The sequence below is a fragment of the Mycteria americana genome, chromosome 7, assembly GCF_035582795.1.
Source record: "Mycteria americana isolate JAX WOST 10 ecotype Jacksonville Zoo and Gardens chromosome 7, USCA_MyAme_1.0, whole genome shotgun sequence".
NCBI lineage: Eukaryota > Metazoa > Chordata > Aves > Ciconiiformes > Ciconiidae > Mycteria > Mycteria americana.
The window spans coordinates 37,546,089-37,564,926 of NC_134371.1; the positions used below are offsets into that span (position 1 = coordinate 37,546,089).

At 48.1% G+C, this 18,838-nt stretch overlaps 1 protein-coding gene across 1 annotated transcript; it reads right to left on the minus strand.

Annotated features, from left to right (window-relative positions):
- Nucleotides 1–6,122: 6,122 nt before the first annotated feature.
- Nucleotides 6,123–17,714, minus strand: SERPINC1 (serpin family C member 1). Its single transcript, XM_075507859.1, has 6 exons — nucleotides 13,982–17,714; nucleotides 11,438–11,653; nucleotides 10,965–11,102; nucleotides 10,480–10,873; nucleotides 10,072–10,136; nucleotides 6,123–9,841 (listed from the first exon to the last, which is right to left on the minus strand). The coding sequence occupies exons 1-6, from the start codon at nucleotides 14,354–14,356 to the stop codon at nucleotides 9,668–9,670; spliced, it is 1,362 nt and encodes a 453-aa protein (XP_075363974.1). The 5' UTR covers nucleotides 14,357–17,714; the 3' UTR covers nucleotides 6,123–9,667.
- Nucleotides 17,715–18,838: the final 1,124 nt, after the last annotated feature.

Sequence of the window (18,838 nt, forward strand, 5' to 3'; positions counted from 1 at the left end):
TTTTACAAAAAGGTAGCCCTTTCCACTGAAAATTTCCCAAGTTGATTAAGTAGCACTGGTGTCAGTATGCTGCATCCAGTGACTCCTCGGTGTTTAGTGGGTTGGCGACGATATGTGAGCCTCCGGGCTTCGGGTGAGGGGGTTGTGAATGTATGCTGCTGGCTGTCTTTCCCTATAATCATTCTGATGGCTTTGGGACATGGACCAAAACTGATTCTTTTTGTTTTAAAGCTTTAATTCTTTTCATGGAAATGATGAAAAATCTTAGCTCCCTCCCCAAATAGTTTTATGTTCTGTTTAGTTAAATTCTCATCCGGCATCAGTTTGTGATCTGAGAGCAATTCCTGTAACATCCATGAGAAGGACTTTGTAGGACTTCTCAGATCACAGAAGGTTTAAAACCTGTGGCTGTAGGAGGTGATGTTTGTAACATAGGTTTTATACTGCCGTAGAGGTAGGGAGGGATGAGGAAGGGTCTTTGTGGAGAGCCGGCCTCTGTTGCAGTGTGGATTGAGTCACTGGGCACTGGTGCCTGCTTGCAGGGGTCTTCGAGTTTAGAGGTGCAGATGGGATTTTCTTCAGAGATTTTCCTCATGGCTTCCCATTGCACAAGTGCTTCAGCTCCCCGCTTCGGTAGTGAACAACAGATTCTGCTGCCTTCGGCATCAGGAACGCAGTCAGCATTGAGGCTGCGTGTCGGGAGCCTGTGGGGGAATCTTAGGAGGGGAATCGTGCACCTTCAGAACCAAAAAGTTGAACTTGTCAAAGGCTTTTGTGAATGAGGAGTTAAACCTGCTTTTGCCAGGGTGGTGGAGTAGGCCTGGGGGTTTTGGCTGTTAACATATATTCAGATCCTTGTTTTTGCAGGGTGAGATGCGCCATTTCAGAAATCTGGGCAAGGAAAAGTGATAGCGTTTGAACCCTGTGTTCTCATTCCAGGTTTCCACTGAGAACTGCACCAGGTATGTGAATGCCGTCGACGGGGTAGAAGGGGAGCTGTGCAGCATCATGTGACGTGGCTGGGAGTGTGTATGTGTTACATCAGGGGGTGCTGGGTGTGCCATGCTAGAGATGACCCAGGTAAATGGGCACCTTTTGAGACCAATAGGATGGTGACATGTTCCCAAAAAGTGATCTGAGCTGTGTCCGTCAAGCTTGCAGGGTAGTAGTTTTCTGATGAGCTGGTGAGTAGTGTTGGGAGAGGAATGGGAAACACTTCACTGTAAACTCCTTGCACAGTGCTTCTGCAAAGCCGCGGGGCTGTGTTGTACTAGCACAGCCCTGCACGAGCCCCCCCTGCTCATCCCCTATTGCTACACACAGCACCAGTGGAGCAGGCCAAGCTGAAAGTGTCTCTCTGGAAATAAGAGGGTGTTTCCCTACAGAACGTGGCGCAGGAAGGGAGGGAGATAGCTGTGGGATTTGTGCCCCAGCTAGAGCCTAGGACTTTTAGCCCTGGGCACAGAGAGCTCAAGACCTATTGCCTGTCACTGAGGGATGAGGCTCAAGGGGATGCTTTTCTTCTTTGCTAGAGGGAAGCTATTGTATCTGCTGGAAAAAAAAATGCATGTGGAATCTGGGGTAATTCTTGCTAGGAGACCAGTTATATTACTGGTTATATTCCAGCAGCAGAATAATTAACAAAATACTTCTTTTCATTAAAAAAATCAGTGTTAATTCTAACCTGGTGATGGTGACCTGCTTACATCATCTAGTATGTGATTCACATCACACCTCTTACAAAGCTGTTTGTATTTCCCCACCACAGAAGTGGTAGTAAATCTCCCTACAGCTGCAGACTTGTTGTGGTCTATAAATGGGAAGAGGCACTTTCCCCGTCTGCTGATGAGCGCTGTAAAGGATTCATCCCACAAAGTGATTGAAAACAGCAGCACTTCAACTATGCAGATAGTTTGCCTACATTAGCCAGAGTTTCTTTAGATAGCCAGAGACACACCATCTGGTTCTTCCTAGCCTGAGCCATTTGTTGTAGCAGGGAGATCATCTGCAAAGCGCAAACAGAAATAGCGAGGAAAGGAGGTTGGCTTAGTGGGGAGGAGGGAGACACCCGAAATAAGAAGAGGGCTCATCTGTTTTCAGCACGGGCTGTGGCTGTTGGCACTGAAAGCCAACAAGGAGTGCTGGGTAGAATAGGTGAAATGACAGGAGAGTGTCATTGGGATGAAGTGTGCATGTGTGGATGCACACGTTGTGGATGCTGTGGGAAGGGAAATGCCAGTTGTAGAACCTGTGTTCAGGAGCATGCAGGAACCCTGCTGTCTTGGGAGACAGGCATGCAAAGATGCCAATACTCTGTCCTAAAACGTTATAGCTGAGCATCACCAGTGTTTCCATCCTGGAGCCGTGAATGGTAACAAAGGAAAATGAGTCAGTCCCTAGTGGAGGCAAATTTGCTGTGCAGATTTCAGAAATGCCCTTGGAAGGAACTGAAGGGTGGCAAGCAAAGGCTGGAAATGGGTAGTACCAGCCGGATTTCAAAGTGCCATTTTCTGAATGTTAGGTTTTCTAGCATGTGTTTAAGCTGTTGAAGACTGAAGTTTGCTTTTATTTCAGTACTCTCTCCTTTACCTATGTAATTTCTTCTGTTTAAACTCAGCAGCCATGGGGAGGGTGCAGAGAAGATGGAGCCAAACTCTTCTCAAGAGGTGCACGGTGGAAGGAGGAGCAGTGGTAGGCAGCAGTTTATACAAGGGAGATTCAGGTTAGGTATTACAAGACTTTTTTTCACCATGAATATAGCCAAACAGTATTGGAACAGGTTGTCCAGAGAGGCTCTGAAATCTCCGTCCTGGGAGATACTCCAAACTTGACTGGGCAAGACCCTGAGGGACCTGCTTGAAGTTAGCCCTACTTTGAGGGGGGTAGCAGGGCTGGGACCCAAAGGCCTCCCTCCCACCCTCCCTTATTCTGGGCTTCTCTGTCAATCCCCTGGAGTATAAAATATTGCCCCACTGCGTGCTGCACTGCATAATGCAAAACAAGGGATAGAGAGTTTTATCCTACCAGTACATTTCCAGTTATGATTTTTTTTCATTTGTCAGTGATTAATCCATGAAATAGCATCTTGTCTGCCTTGTCTATGAAGTCCAGCTGCTCCCCAAGCATGAGTGCAGCCTCCATTAGACTACACCAAGCTGTATTTTTGTTACTTTTTTTTTTAGTATGATCATGTAGAAATGGGCAGCTTTAACGGGCTTCCTAGTTCATATCAGTTAAGCTTTTGAAACATATTCAGGTATCTTTTAAATACTGCTGTGTAAATTCCTTGTTTAATCTGATATATTCTGATTTATTATTTTGCTGCAATTATCTAAGGCAGTACTTTAAAAAAAAAACCAGTGCATTAATTTTTTGCAGACTGTCAGCTATGTTAAGCCTCCAGCTTTACTTAGTTTTTGTAAATGTACTTAACCCTCTCCCCCTCAGATCTACAGTTAAATCTCTTCATTATTTGTGTATTGCAGTGAAGCTTATTTATTTAAACCTTCCTGTTATCTTTGCAGGCAGACCCAATACCATTGGCTATAAAACTGTGAAACTAATTAGAAATGAAAAATGAAACTAGATTGGTCCTTTTTATTACTGGTTGTAAAATACAGAAAGTAGTAGCAAAAAAGAAGAAAAGTACAATTGAAATTACTCAGTCTGGGGCAGGGGGAGGAATCACAAAACTACAGCTGAGAAACTTCTTGAAAATTAGTTTTGACCTGATGATGTTACTTCACTGGTTCCCCATTTGGTCAAGTTCAAAAGCTGTGTCTTGAGACCGAGAGGTGTGTCTGGGGTCCATTTGTTCATCTACGTGTCTAGGGCATTGGTTTGATATGGGAGTTTGTGCTCCTGTGATGCTATTTTCTTAGAGTTTACATGTCTAAGAAAACTCTATGGATTACTGTGAAGCTTTTATTTAATACTTCATTGCATGTAAATTGGTAACTGAATACAATTCTTGGCTTAGCAGAGGTGAGGGCTGGTGGGGAGGGGGAAGGTGCCATTTTGTTGTGGAGGCTGGCAGCTGCAGGTTACACTAACAAAAGGTGGACAGTGCAATTCTCCTGCTGACAGCTTTGATTTTGACAAGAGGTGTGAAGCCTTGTCACCCCTGCAGCTGTCCCCTGCCCATAGGGCGCTTGCAGTCGGCCAGAGTCCAGGTGAATTAGGCCTAAGTTTGCTCCGTAAAAACATGGGGATGGGGTTTTGTTTGCAGAGGCTGTCACCGGTGTGTGTGTTTACAGGCTGAGGGCAAACCGATCTCTGAGGGAGATTCAGGGAATGATTATGTAGGTGGTGCACAGGTACTTTTCTCAAGTGTTAGAAGGTTTCCAAAGTCAGGGTTATGCTGTTGGGGGAAGCAGCCAATCTGGATTGCGGGTGAATTTGGGATGGAGAGCAGAATTTCGTCATGCCCTTTGCTTAAAACAAATTCCTTTCGGCTCCCCTGAAGTTCTTGCCTGGGCAGAAAGCTGATGCGTGACACCTTCCAGGGCTACGTTGTTGTCACAGGGCAAGTGACTGGAAGAAATATTTTGAAGTGAAAAGGGAGCGTTGTCATTCAAATAATGCATGTTTCTTTTGTGTTCGTGTATGTAAAATTGCTGACAGTAAGGACAGGCCAAGGGGTGCGAGAGTCATCCTTCTTGGTGGCAAAACAGGGACTTTTCTGAATAAGCTCTTTTGAAAGCTGAGTTAGGAAGAGAATAATATCCAGCTCTATGTTCTTGCGGTAACATATTCCTCATCTTGCGCCCCACGCTTACAGGCAGGGTTAGCAAAGGACAAGAGAAGACTGTATCAGAGGATAGTTCACAGAAATGAAAGCAAACTATTCAAAATACTGCTTTTGTCTGAAAAGGGAAGGGCACGGATACAGTTTTCCCCTAAGCCTCTGGTATCTTAAACACTAGCTGAAGCTCCCACGAGCTGTGCCCCAGTTGTCTCCGAAGCTGCCCTCTGCCCCCTCCTTTCCCTGGCGTCACCCCGTCTTTCCTGTACAACACTGTGAATATGACACCGGTAGCTCTTTTTAACGTTTCCTTTAAAACTGCTCAGAGCATGAAATGCTGTCCTATGCTGTCACCGGGTGATGCTGTAGCAGATGAGCTGTGATGGAGAGCCCTGTTCAGCTGAACAATAACCCCCAAACAGGGACGCTGATGATTGAGCACTTCCTTGCAGAGCAGTGGGAAGAGTATTGTAACAAGGGTTAACAATGTAAGTGGCTTTATATAGCAATTTGCTAATCAAATTTGATTTTGTAATGAACTAAACTGACAATCAATTTCTAAAATATAAAAGCCTCTTAGAGGGAATAGTCAAGTATGTCTTCAACAGAAAGATTTTAACTGGGATAACTTTTAATAAAGAGCACAGGATTTTTTCCTTTTCTTTTTTTTTTTTTTTTTTTTGGAGCAATCACTCCAGAAATTGAGTTGCATTAAGCAGCAGAAGATTCACAGGACAGTAACTACCTCTCTCTCTTGGAGTGCTGAGGTTACCATGCTACACACTCTATCAGCAAAGCTTTCACTTAAAACAGATTTGTTTTCCTTACCTCCGTATTTCAGAAATGCAGGTCTGCTCTGTAAAGTGACTCTATGAAAATGGCATCCGGCAGGAGCAGGGGGAAACCTTTCGGGGTCCATCATCCCTCTTTGCCTCCAGTTTCTCGCTGTGACCCTTGCAGGTTCGCTCTGGGGCTGTGACAGTTCAGGGTGGATTCATTACTTCACATATTCTGCGTAATAGCGAACTGTCTCGTGGGCCAAAGGCTGCTGCCAGAGCTGCGAGACTGCGGGCTCAGCTTCCTGCACTGGGAAATTAGTTAATGGTGTGGAAGGTAAGAGGAGAATCCATCTCCCTCCTGCCTCCAAGAGAGCAGGCAGCAGTAAAAAAAGCAATAAAATAAAATACAAAACACTTTTATACGTTGGTCATTAGTCAGCAGATCTGACTCTGCAAATTTATATATATATATATATATATACACACATACACAAACACATACAGAGAGCAGATCTCTCATGTGAAAAGGTGCCATTTTTTTTTCTAAACAGAGTCCCTTTCCAAACTAGAACAGCACTTTAAATAGGTTCCTCTTAAAAAAAAAAAAAAAACAAAAAAAAAACAAAAAAAAACACCCTTTACTGAAGAAATGCACTTTAAATTGTAAGATGAGTATGGCTGTTGCTGGCTTTTGACACAGCTGTACAGGTGGGTGGCTTCTCATCAGCCAGAGGCCAGGAGGGAGCGAAGTTGCCAGACCCTTGGCTGCCATTGGCAGCCCAAAAACTACCGCAGCTCTACCTCCCGCTCCCGCAGCCCTCCTGGCCTAGCACTGCCCCTGCCGACACTACAGACAGGAGTTTCCACCGCAACCGCAAACCTGGTTGCAGCTCAGCCGTGCTGTAGCACTAACAGGACTGGCATGCATCGGCCTGTTAGAATACTTTTGTAATCGGTCAAGAAAAACCCACCCTTGCCTGTAAAGACTATTTAAACCCTGTTTATAATAGGTCAGAAGTTACACCCAGATACAACACAGTAGATGGCCTATGTGCCTGCATAGGGCTGAGCTAAGTTGAATGAGCAAAGCCACGACAAAGTTGTTGCTGGGGTTGTGGGGGTTTTTTTCCATAATGTGGATATGGAGCCCTAGTCAGTTCAGTATTTTTTTTTTTTAAATCCAAGTTTGTGTGTCCCACATTGATTCTGCTCTGAGCTGGTTTGCAGAGTAACCATTTGTAAGAAAAATTGTGCTGTCACCTTCAACTGTTGACCTATAAATCAAACTTTTTAGGACAGGTGTCCTAACACTCAAGACTTACTTTCACAGTTAAGAAATTTCCTGCTGTACTAATTATTCCTTTTTTTTTTATTATTTTATTTTTGGTTGCAATCCTTATTTCAAGGAAGAAAAAAAGTCAGTGTTCACACTAGTCTGCAGTAGGTTGAAGTGTGAGCCTGCTGCCTGTGACTTGTGGATATCACTGTTCTTCAACGATTTTACAAGCTGTTCCCAAACTGGTCCTCTACCATCGCTTTCCTTTTCCTCTTCCAGTGGGAGCTGGCAGATGGAAGCTCTTTGGAGGGGCCACCAGCTCTGCAGCCGATGGCGTACAGGGATGGCCAGTGCTGCTGGGGGGATGGGGGGGGCAGGCAAGGGTGGTAAGAGAACCAGAGTTGGGGAAGGGGGAAATAAAACCAAGGTAGAGGGGACTGTACAATTGCATTGAAAGCAGTTTAGCAAAAAGCGCTCTTGTTGGACAGCTTTAAGAACAATGTGAATGAAACTTAGCAACTTGGGTAGGAATCTTTGAAAATTCTATAAATGTATACTTGAAATTCTGTTTGTATTAAGGAAAAATCGCATTTTCTTCTTTCTTTTAACACTGTGTAAAAGAACATTATGCATGTGTGTGGTTTGAGAATTAAATGGTTTAATACTCAGATCCTTGTCTGTGTCTTGTAGCTGACTGGTCTGATCTGACTTTGATTTTCTCTTTGCTGCCCATTTCAAATCAGCCGTTGTGCGAGAGCCTGGTCCCTGCTTTACGCAGCTCTGCGCTGCCCTAAGCTTTGCAACATGGGAGAGGCTGGGCTGTGCCAGGCTGCTTTTCCTGGCATCTTAGATGACTTCTGTCCCCCCCCCCCCCCCCTTTTTTTTTTTTTTTTAATGAGCTTTGTCTCATCGCTTTTGCAGGCTCAGCCCTTTTTGGTCTCACCAGGTAGAGAAAGCACTATGCTCTTGCTGCAGGCCAAGCGCCTGATTCCTGTTGCAGCAAGAGGGCTTTCCTGGCTGCCGATGGCAGGTGAAGCATTTGGTTCAGCGCCATGCCAGGGAGACCCAGGCATTTCCTCAGCCCTCCTCTTTCACCAGCTTCCACCTTCATAGCCTGGAGCACAACCGCAAAGGCAGAGGTTACAGGAGGAGATGGTATGTTTCTGGAGCTGCACAATAAGGTAGCAAGCAGAAGATAGGATCCAGCAACAAGAGACACAGCGGTGACTGCCAGAGTAGGACAGGGAGAAGAGCAGCTGCTTTCTGAACTCTTAGTGATTTCCAAAATGCTCCCCATTTTCTTCCACGGCCCCAGCTTCTGCATTAGAGTAGCTGCATACTCAGCTTCTTTCAGAGGTACTACTCTAGGCAAGCATGGCAGCACAAAAAGGGTAAGTGCTTTTACAGGTCTCTCGTGTGTGTAGGGGACTGATGGCTACAGCCCCGTGATACAACAGAGGAGGTGACTCTCCATGTCCAAACCATGCACCACTTGCAACACAAACACAGATGCTCAAACCTTCCTACTGGAGAATAGAAGAGAGAGGGCTACAAAACCTTCCAAAACTACAGAGACATTCCCAGGCATGTACAGAGATGTTCCTAGACATGACCAAACATCTTCTCATACCAGGTCTTCCACAGACTGGCACATCTTAAGTTAACTCCCTCATTGCTTGGCTTGCTGTGGCAATTGCTGCTGAGAGGAAGCCTTTATAAAGGCAGATGGTTCTACAAAATCCAGAGTGAATTGCACACTGGGGAGTGCCATCTACTGGTGTTTTAGCAGCTGTCTGCACACAGCACTTCTGTAACATACTGACAAGAGGACAGGACTGTGCTTTCGCTGCCCTTCTTGTTTTAAAGAGCTGCCCTAAATACAGAAATCTTAGAGGAAAGCTCACCACATTTTCTTCTGCATCTTGAAGACAACCCTGTCAGAGGTCCTACAGCAGTGTGGCCACCTTGGGTGGACCAGAGGTCAGATCACACATGTGGCATGGCAGCAGGCCAGGACACCTCAGCTCTAGGAGTAAACTTGCAGGTGAAATAACAGATTTTTAACAGCATTACAGATATTGGTTACCTTACCTGGGCATTGTCACAGTTCATAGACACCCCCACTTTTAACTTTTAGCATGGAGCTAGTTTAAATCTTACTACTCAAAAAGAAAAATTCATGGCCTTGGCTACACGCGTCTTTCACTAGTGACTGCTCAGCACTTGAACATGCTGGACATGCCAGAGCTGTTGGCAAGTAGGCTCTGGTGTTCGGCAGCTCTGCCACCTACCAACTGTTCCACACAGAGCTGCGTAAAGATGCTTCTGGCCCAGCCAGCACATGCCGTTTGGTTGCTGCTGTTCCACTGACCTCTCCAGCGTGGGGTTGTTCTGCTGGGACTGGGGTGTGCAGGGAAGGGCCCATTTGTTGAAAGAGGAAAGTTTAAATAAGTCTAGGAAGTGACTTAGTGAAGACTGTCCATTCAGAGATCAGTTTGTTACATACAGTTCTATAGGTTTTTAATGTACCAGGGATCAGAGTTACAGTTTGAGGCCTGAAAGGAAGGAGGGTTGGATATAAGAATGACAGCAATGCTGGACTCAGGCTTAGGTGCCACAAAAATACTGGTGCCGGAAAAAATTCAGCTTCCCTTTGAATGAAGGATGGAGCAGGTGAGGTGCCCCCTGAGCCCCCTCACCTGACACAGCAAGAGGAGCGGTAACAGCCCAGCTAGATACAGCCTCTCCCTGCAGCTCGCACCAAACAGTAAGACCAACCACCCCAGGAGCAGCCCAGGCTTCGTGGCAATACCCTACTGCTCCTTTTCCAGAAGCGGAGAAGGGCGAAGCGAGGCCCTGACAGCCCCTTTAGGAGCAAGGATCAGCTATTCTGCCCATGAAGATAATGGTGTTGAGGGTGGCTTCCCGGATGAAAAGCAGGAAGGGCCTGTTGGCATTGAAGATTATTCTGTTCATGGGGAAGGAACGGCCGGAGACGGTGACAGCTGTAGCAGCTGATGCCTCACTGCCTTCTTCATTCACCTACCAACCAAAAGAGAAAATGGGATTAAAATATGGGCTTTATGCAGTACGTAGAGGGCTCGTCCTCCCTCCCCACCGGAGGTGAGTGCCAAACTCCTGCTTCCTCCTAAAGCCCCAGATTGCTGAGGAAGTCAGCACCATGGGTTCAGAGCTATTTTTTTTTTTCTGTTTGTGCTTCATGTTTTTAAAAACAAAGAGGAAAACACCTCCTGGGACAAAACAAGACTTACCTCAAGGAAGGCTTTGTGGAAAGCCTCAGATACGTACAGGTCTGTACGGCCCTCTGCAATGATACCTGAAACCCAGAATAACAAAATGAAGAAAGTTAAAACTATGTTTTTAGACAACAGCTCAAGAAAGCTCTTTCATGGCCCGTGTTCAAGCAGAAGGCACGTCTGCACTAAGACAAGAATATCCTCCACCAGCTGCAACTGACTGCTTAACTCCCATGCCCTTAGTGCAGAGCAGGGCTGCATGTCCATGATGGGAGTGACCACAGAGTCCATCATTGACTGCAGCAACATCTAAATGCTTTCATGTTCTTGTTCCTCATGTGCTGCTGCACTTACTGCCCTGCGTCTGCGGAGGAACCGTTTCCCCTCACCTCCACCCTGCACAACCCCATCTCCACATCTGACCTGGGAGCCTAGCGTTTTCTGGACTGAAGAGATCTTCCAGCCCCATTTTTCTCAGCTTCTCCTTGACACTGAAGCTGTCCTCGATGCGGAAGCGAGGGAGGTAGACAGAGAGAGACACCTCTGTCATGGCGTCTATCCACTCCCGCAGCTTCTCCGATGTCAGGTCTCGCTCCACCTCCACCAACGTCGTCCCAGCATTGGGCAGGACCAGCACCATCGTGATATCATCCCCTTTGTAAGGCAGCTCCAGCACCTGGACTTTGTCCTGGGGGATGAATGCATGGTGGAATTTGGACTCTTGGTACATAATTGGGACTTGGCAGGTACCACCATTGGCTTTATGAAATAAATCCAGTTTTGTGTTTGGAGCCGGGAACTGCGATTTCCAGTGCCCCTAAAAGGGAGAGGGGGAGGACAGAGACAAACATGAGCATCGTGTTTTCCCCCAGGGAAATGGGTTGCTCCCCCAGTTTTGTTAGCCATACCTTAAAATAAATGGTGTTGACCAGGACCAAGACAGTGAGATCATCAATACCTTTTTCTGGGATCACTTCTGTAATGCGCTTCTCTGTCTTATTAGCCACCCACTCATTAATGATCTTCCTGGAAAGTTCTGGTTTATCCTGAAGGAAGAGACCAAAAAACGTTAAGTCAAGGGCTTTAAACACCTCTTTGTATCCCTTCTGCAGGAGACATTAACAGGGTGTGGGCTCAGCAAGGACACTGGTCCCAGCGTAGTGCTGCAACATTTAGAAATGAGTGGGGAAGCGACTGTGGTTAAGGTGAGCTGGGACAGGAGGAGCTGCATCCCATATTCCCTCCTGCCTTCACTGATGTCCCGAACGCCCAGAGCATGGCACTCCCTGCAGGCAAAAGATGAGGATGCAGCAAAAGCAGAAGGACAGGGAGGAAAAATCCCCAACAAACCAAGGAGAAATCCCGAGCGGCTCAAACTCACTTTGAAGTTCAAGGGCCAGAGTTTTGCTCCATAAACTATTTCACTAATGTTCTGGTAAGTCTCATTAAAGACCAAAGATTTCTCCCCAAAGAGGCGGTTGGCTGATACCAGCTCTGAGGATTTGTTGGCTTTCTTGTAAAGCCGGCAGTTCAGCTTGGCAAAGAAGAAGTGGATCTGATCAGATGTCTTCTCCGAAATGGTGTCAAACCGAAAGACCTGGAGGAGCCAAACAGCAAGAAGGAATCCATGAGCAGGTTCTTGTACTCCCACAGCTCCCAGGCCCCACAGCAAGTGGTGATGCAGCCTTTGCCTGCTGCTCAACAGCCTAAATCATGGAGCCAAGAAATTTGCAGGCCCTCAGAGCTTCACCCTCCATGTTTAATTTGGAACCCAAATCTACATAAAAGCAACACATCACTAGCCCGAGACCCTGGTTTGGAGTCCAAAATGCAGGATTAAACACTGCTCAGCAGGCAGAGGTACTGCTCCTCTTTCTAACCCTGGCTTCCTTGCTCTCCATACTCTGCCTTTGACTGGTCCTGGCTTCTGACTGTCTTTGACCCAGCATCTTACCCAAGAGGACTCCAGCTCTTGCTCGCTGAAGTTCCTACCCTAGAGCTAGTGGCAGGGCACCTGCCTGGATCTGCCTCTTTCTCTGCCTCTGTTCCCCACCCTCTTTCGTTGCCCCAGCTTTCAGGGGAAGAGGCATCAGTTTGTATGTGCCTGTCTCAAATGTGGGCACGACTTAGCTAGAACCTTTAGGTGGTTGTGCAGAAGACATGCTAAGGTCTTGGAGATGTTTTTCTCTGTGCGCGCAGACCCCTGTCAAGGAACAGATTCTAGCTTGGCATATGAACCACAAGGCTTTCCCCAGTGCTGTTAAAATTAACATAGTTTATGCACAGTGTTCACAAACCCTCTACCACACCCCAGCGAGAGCCTCACATAAGATGAGCATCATGCTGATGGGCCTGGAAGCAGCTCTCAGGTCAGTGTGGGTCGCAGGAGGACTCACAAGATTTGTGCTAAACCCTCCTGTGATGATGCCAAAGGCTGCTCCTTCCTAGAGCAATTCTCATGGCCTGTTGAGTAATTCTGGTACGTTATCGATTTTTGCAGGGAATGGGAATACGTAGCAATTGTTTTGAGGGTAGATTTCTGCAGCACAGTGAATTTTTTCTTACCTGCTCCTAGCTGCCAGCTGGAAGGACAGTTATGATTTGTCTACTACTATCCAACCTCAGGGCTTTAAGGCACAGAAAAAATCACATAGCACATTGCTCCATGCGAACATCCAGGATCCCTGGCACTGTTTCCTATGAGGCAAAGGTGGTATTACTGGCCCTTTTGTCTGGAAAAGGAGGGATTAGGAGCGCAGCTCTGCATCCTGGGTGGCTCAGTGAGAGAAGGGTCCCCTTCCAGTGGGAAGGGCTGCCCAGAGGGGAAGGCATGAGTGAAGATTTTGGAGATGCGGTCCACTGCTCTGCTCTGCCCAGACCACGTGGATAACAGCAGGAGACCCCAACATTACTTACTCCACAGGCAGTATCTGTAAAGGACAGCGGCAGCGGGGACAAGTGGAACAGTTTGATTCGCACCTCCTCACTGCAGGGAGAAAGGCCCCTCTGGGCTGTAGTCTCCCATCTGTGAGGAAGGTACGGGCAGTACCAAACCCCACATGGCAGACGAGCGCGCTCGCAATGGTCAGGCGAGTGGGTCCGACAGTGATAAGGGTGCTTGGACAGGCAGGGAGTTAATTGGTCCCATGGAAGAGCCACAACTCAGGATTACTTCTCAGTCCAGGACCAGAGCTCCCCCCTCCGAGTTTAGGAGCCACGGCTAGAGGGGAGAGGCTCCTGCGTACAGGCTCCCCTGCCTGGGAAGCTCAGGCCCTTACTGTGCTGCTGTAATGCTGCCCAAAACAAGCAGACAGAAGCTGTTTAGTCCTGGCTGAGCGCTCGGACTGCTCTTACGCTTATTACAGGGAGGGCCCCCAGAAGTAACTGATGTTCCTGTGCTCCTGCAGGGTGGCAGAGCCCTGGAAGCCAGGTGGACTGCAGGGTGTCCCATGTGTCTTATTTTTGTCCCAAGGGAAACAGAGGGAATGTGAAAAAGAGCATCTCCCAATGGGACTTGATATCATGACTTTTCCTGCTTTTTGCATAAGAAGAGGCTTAGCTACCTGCTCAGCTACATTGCTTGCCCAATCTGCAAGAAACAAACTGTTCGCGTTCCCTTCCCTCATCTCCCAAATGGGCTTCCTTTCCTCCAGATGAAAACTAACCTCTCAAACCCAGGAAATCTATCCTGAATGCTGCATCCAAATAGGGAGTCAGAGGAAATAGCTGGGATCTAAACAAATCCAGAGACAAGCAGCCTGTGTATGTCCTTCCCAGCGGCTTGTTTAAATAAAGGTCTCCCTTCCCAAACCAAGGAGCCATCCTGACCCAGAGAGCCCTTTAGCAGCAGTCAGCCACTATCACCTTTGCTGTCTTTCAAACCCTGGTGACAGCTACAGAAAAAGGCTGAGGAAATGCCACCGACCTCCATGAGCTGCTGGAGGGTGCTACCACAAGCTCCGAGCTTGGTCATGGCAAAGGCTGTAGAAATGCTGAGGGGCGACATGAAGATGTTTTCCCTATCGTCCTTGGAGTCAGCCAGGTACTTGTAGAAGACAACAGCAAAGCGCGAGTTGGCCTTCGACAGCTCCCAGACCCGGGGGTTAGTAGACTCCGGGAGCTTGCCCTTCCCTGGCTCTTGCCCCTCGCCCTCCTGGAGCTTCTTCTCAGGGTTGCGATAGATGCAGATGGGATTCACTGGGATGTCACGTGGCTTTGCAGTGCAGATGTCTTCCACAACATAGTGCTCAGGGGCAGCCAGACCCCAGACACTGAAGAGACACACCACAAAAAGATGCATTGTCCTGGAACCAGAAAGAGAGAGCTTATACACACTCGCCTGCCCAGAAAACCCACGCTGCTGCCACAGCCCGCGGGCCCTGTTTCAGCCCACATCAGAGTGACAGGAGCCCCACGGTCCTCTCCAATCGTCCTTTTGTCCCACAGCTGCGGGATAAATCAGGACAGACACCACCACCAGCAGGACAAGCGTGCCTCTGAGCACACACCGCTTTTAGAAACAATACACTCTGCTTTCCTAGAGCCCTGGGTGCCCTCTTTTTAAGCAGCAGGCTCAACCCTGACACGTTTGTACAAAAACGTATGGATTGAACTTCTGAGCCCGCTCCATTGGCCAGCGAAAGGACCCTGCCTGCGCGGCGTTTCCCCAGGCCTGCCTGCGACAGGAGCCAGCACAGAGCCGCCAAAGCCCCTCGGTTGCCCCAGCCTGCAGTCCAGGTGCATTTATGGTTCTGTACAGATCCTACCTGTCTTCCTCATGGGGAGAGCCCCCAGGTACCCCAAGCTGCGCAGACCAGTTGGCCTTAGACAAAATATTTTTGACTGTTTCCTTCCCCTTTTCCCCGGGGAATCTCTTAGTTTTCCTGGTCTCTTTTGTCCCTCCACCTGAGCTCCTCTGTCCCCTTCAATTACTGCCTGTGCTTTCAGGCTCACCTCAGCTCTACACTATTTAAGTTACTGATGCAGGAAAGGCTACAGCAGAGAAGAGAGGTGATAAGGAAGAGGTTTCCAGGGGAGTTGGTCCCTCCGTGCATTGAGCATCTTTAATCCCCAAAAGGCGTATTTCATAAGTGTGTATGGTGCAGCTGGTGCATCACAGCTATTCCTGTCCAAAGTTCACAACACCTCAATGCAAACTGACTGTCCCTGGTACCTGAGGAGGGTAGGCTAATGTTAATAACCATGTTCCAGCAAAAGCAGGTCTCTGAAAATCTCCCAGCAAGGCAGAAATAATTTATATTTTCCGCCTTTGCTAAAGCAGGGGATCTGCACACCCCATCAGCTCTGGCAGCAAGGCCTCATCAACCATCCTAGGGCCGATCAAGTGGCACACAAGATTTCCTGTGCACTGCGGTTTTGAGATGCCCTTTATGTGACTCTGTGTTGGGTTTGTTCACACACCCCATGGGAGGAAGCTCATGGACTGCAGTCACAACAGCTCGGGAAACAACTACTGGAAAGGGCTGGCAGCCCGCCCAGGACTTGCTCGCCGTGGAAGACTTTTTCAGAGATACCTAACTTGGGAAGGTCTCTGCCTGCCCCCGCATACTCACTGCTGCAGCTACCAAGTACTGCGTCCCAAGTAACTAAATTAAAGATCAGCTGCATTTAGCACTGGTGATCGCCGTGTCTGTGGTCTTGCCAGCCCTGGTGGGCCAGCACCTGGTGTAGAGGACAATGGGAGCAGCTCAAGGGCCGATCTGGGATGCAGGAGACCTCTGAGTTCTTTCACAACCTCCTCCCTGGGCTCTTGGGCAATAACTTCATCTCAGCTCCAGTTCCTCTGCAAAAAGCAGAAATTACCTCATTTGGCACCAAGACCATATTGAGCCCTAAGGGGGCCTCTCTAGCATACGCTAATAGCATAGCAACAAGTACCGCAAGAAAACGGGCAAAACAAGACGTACTTGCTCAGGCCACAGCCGCTCATCTTGCTGATAACAACAAACAGATTATCTTTCAAAAGGTTTAGGATAGATGCAACACCACAAAGGGCAAAAAAATCTAAAAGGGGAGGGAAGTCAACCAAATACAGAAACAAAAAACACCACCCAGGGCAGGAGGGCAAGAGAAAGGAAAACTATTCAGACAATTGAAAGTACTCCAGGAAGCACGGCTCTTCTGAACCTTTCCCTCCTACAGGAAAAATCAGCCAGCAACAAGCCAGGCATACTTCTGTGCTCCGCAGCCCCAGGGCCAGGACCAGAGCGACCCTTTGCTGCCTGCCTGCAGCCCTCCCTCGCCTATGCTTAATTCTCGCTGGCTCCAGCAGCACTGACGTGCCTGCGGCTGGTCCCTCCACGGAAAGGACAACCTTGCTGCAGACCCTGCCCCGTCGCTCCGCTCACCTCCAGGGAAAGGCAGGTCCACAAGCGTGTGCTGACCTGCCTGTACAAGCACAACTGCTTGCTTCTGTCAAGATAAAGGCAGATCGTGGTGCCTGCCATCACACAAAGTGCTGCTAATCTCACATTTAAAACCCAAAGCACAAGAGTGGGGAAAGCACCTCGTCTTCATCCGGTCCTGATTAAATGGGAAACACTCCCTGTTTCTACTTCACAGTAAAGTCCTGAATCCATCAACTTAGAGGAGATACAGGACTTCATACTAATGCCTTAAATCAAATTTATCAGCCACTAAGGCCGGCTCAGCCCCTGACATACCCAGTCTATGTACACAGCATTTCCTGCAAGAGGGGAGATGTGAGGCTTGTGGTGAACTACCACCCTGAGAGGCGACAGCTGCCCTTTAGAGCAAGAGCCCTTGCTATTTCTTAGGCCAGCTCTTCGCCGTAGCACTTGGCCAAAAAGCACTCTTTCTCCCTCCACAGCTCTTTGACACTCCCTTGTCCCCTGCAACGCTGCCACACACTCCATATGTCAACTGCTTTCATCCCGGAAGGATCCCAAACGTATTACCACAACATCACTGCCTGAAAGGGGTTACTGGCAAGGAAAAATGTAAAAATTAGGAAGGGCTCTTTTCCTCTGCTTCACCCCTGTAAGAAGTGTAGAAAGCCAAGAAACAAGTTGCTGATTCAGCTCAAAATCAGAAGGCTCCAGGCAAGTGTACAGAAACATCCCCCCATCCCATGCCTGCTGTGCAACACAGCTGGGCTCCAGCCAGCGCAGGACATTTCCATCCCACTGTTTCTCATCGCTGCCTGAAAGGACGACTAACTAGGCTTGCAGACCCACAGCTCGTTGTCCAGCAACCACCCTACTGAACCTACCGGTGCTACCCACGGCGGCGCGAATGACCCACAGCACCCGTGCACCATGCGTGCTAAAGAGCCCAGCAAACGTTAAGTAGCTCAAACCATTCTGAGATCGACTTAGGCTCTTGAGAAGAAAAGCCTTCGCTGTCCCCCCACACCCCAAAAATGGGGTGCAAAGCAAATCAGCAGTGCTCTTTTACAGCCAGGCAAGAGATCAGCGATTACTCAGGACAACCTGACCTTATGAATTGCTCTCCACACCATGAAGCATTGCTACAGGTTGGGGATAAAGGTCAAGCATGACACATTAGTGAGCTTGTACAGAAGCGAGCCTTCCTGCGAGCTGGGATGGGAGGGCCCTCTTGAAATGGCTCCTCGGGCCCATGCCCAGAGTGAAAAAACCACTCCGGCAGCAACTAAAATTCACAGGCTCCTACAAAGGGAAATGAACCTGTGACAAGGAGTTAATTAATAATGAAATATTAGTGGAATCGGTTTCTCTTACCTGCCCCTGTACCTCCAGCCTTCTGCTTTTAGGATGTAAATGCAAATTGTTAAGAGGACAGGCAGTCTTTCTTGAGCCCAAACCAGTCCAAAGCAGTTTCCCCACTAGGTTTCTGTGCTCAAGCAGAGCTGAGATGAAAGCAGGGGAGGGTGGGAGGAGAGTAGGATGCTGAGGCCAAAGGCTGATGACCGGCTGCAGAAGGTTAAGCAAAGAGCAGGAAAAAAGCAATGTTTAGTTTGAAAGAGGTTTTAAAGTTCAATCTGACAAGGGAAAGTTCGACCACCTACCCCACGCAAGTGCCAGATGCCTTCAGTTCTTGCCAATAGAAAAGTAACTGCTCATACCATGAAAAAAAAAAACCCCAAACTTTCAAGAGTTCAAATAAAAATGCGATCATCTAAGGTATCTGTAAATCTCACTTTAGTATCTTGTAGCTCAGCAAAATGTTCCCATCTGCCCCAAGCCCTGTCACCCCCCATTCCCAAACAGGCACAAGTTGGAAGAAACTGCCCCACTTCACACTGTCCCCTCTCAAATACACTCACCTTTTCACTTGCACAACAGGAAAGCTGAGGATTAACAGCGTCTCCTCCGTCTCCAGCCCACACGTAGCAGTGTTGGGAGCAGGACGGAGCAACACGATTTCCAATCTAGGATGCAGTCGCTCTACAAATTCAACAGCATTGCCTCCTGAACATCAAAACCCAGGAGCTGGCTGGCTCAGCAGGTGCTAAAGCTGCCCCGTTACTGGCCTCCAGTAAGAGCCCAGGTCTTAATGGAAAATACAGCTGCAAACTGGTTTGGGGGAAAGTAAAAGACCTTACTATGCCAGTAAGGGCTAGAATTAAATGGGGCAGAGATTGGGGAAATAAATGAAAGGATGACATGCTCTGACCCAACTTTGCTTTCGTGGGTTCCCCTCCGTAGCCTGGGGCCACAAGTGCTGCTCAAATTAAAACTGCCTCTGCCCAACGTAACATCATTCTTGCTCTCTCGTCAGTTCTATAATCAGGGATATCGTCAACAAAAGCAAGCACAAA

Bases quoted from the DNA above. Each gene is read 5' to 3' on its own strand.
- SERPINC1 (XM_075507859.1), bottom strand. From the start codon at position 14,356: ATGCATCTTTTTGTGGTGTGTCTCTTCAGTGTCTGGGGTCTGGCTGCC. The intron at 11,654-13,981 runs GTCGGTGGCATT...TGGCTCCTCCAG, and splicing joins CCCTCCAGCAGCTCATGGAG to GTCTTTCGGTTTGACACCAT. The intron at 10,137-10,479 runs GTCAGATGTGGA...TCTGGGTTTCAG, and splicing joins AGAAAACGCTAGGCTCCCAG to GTATCATTGCAGAGGGCCGT.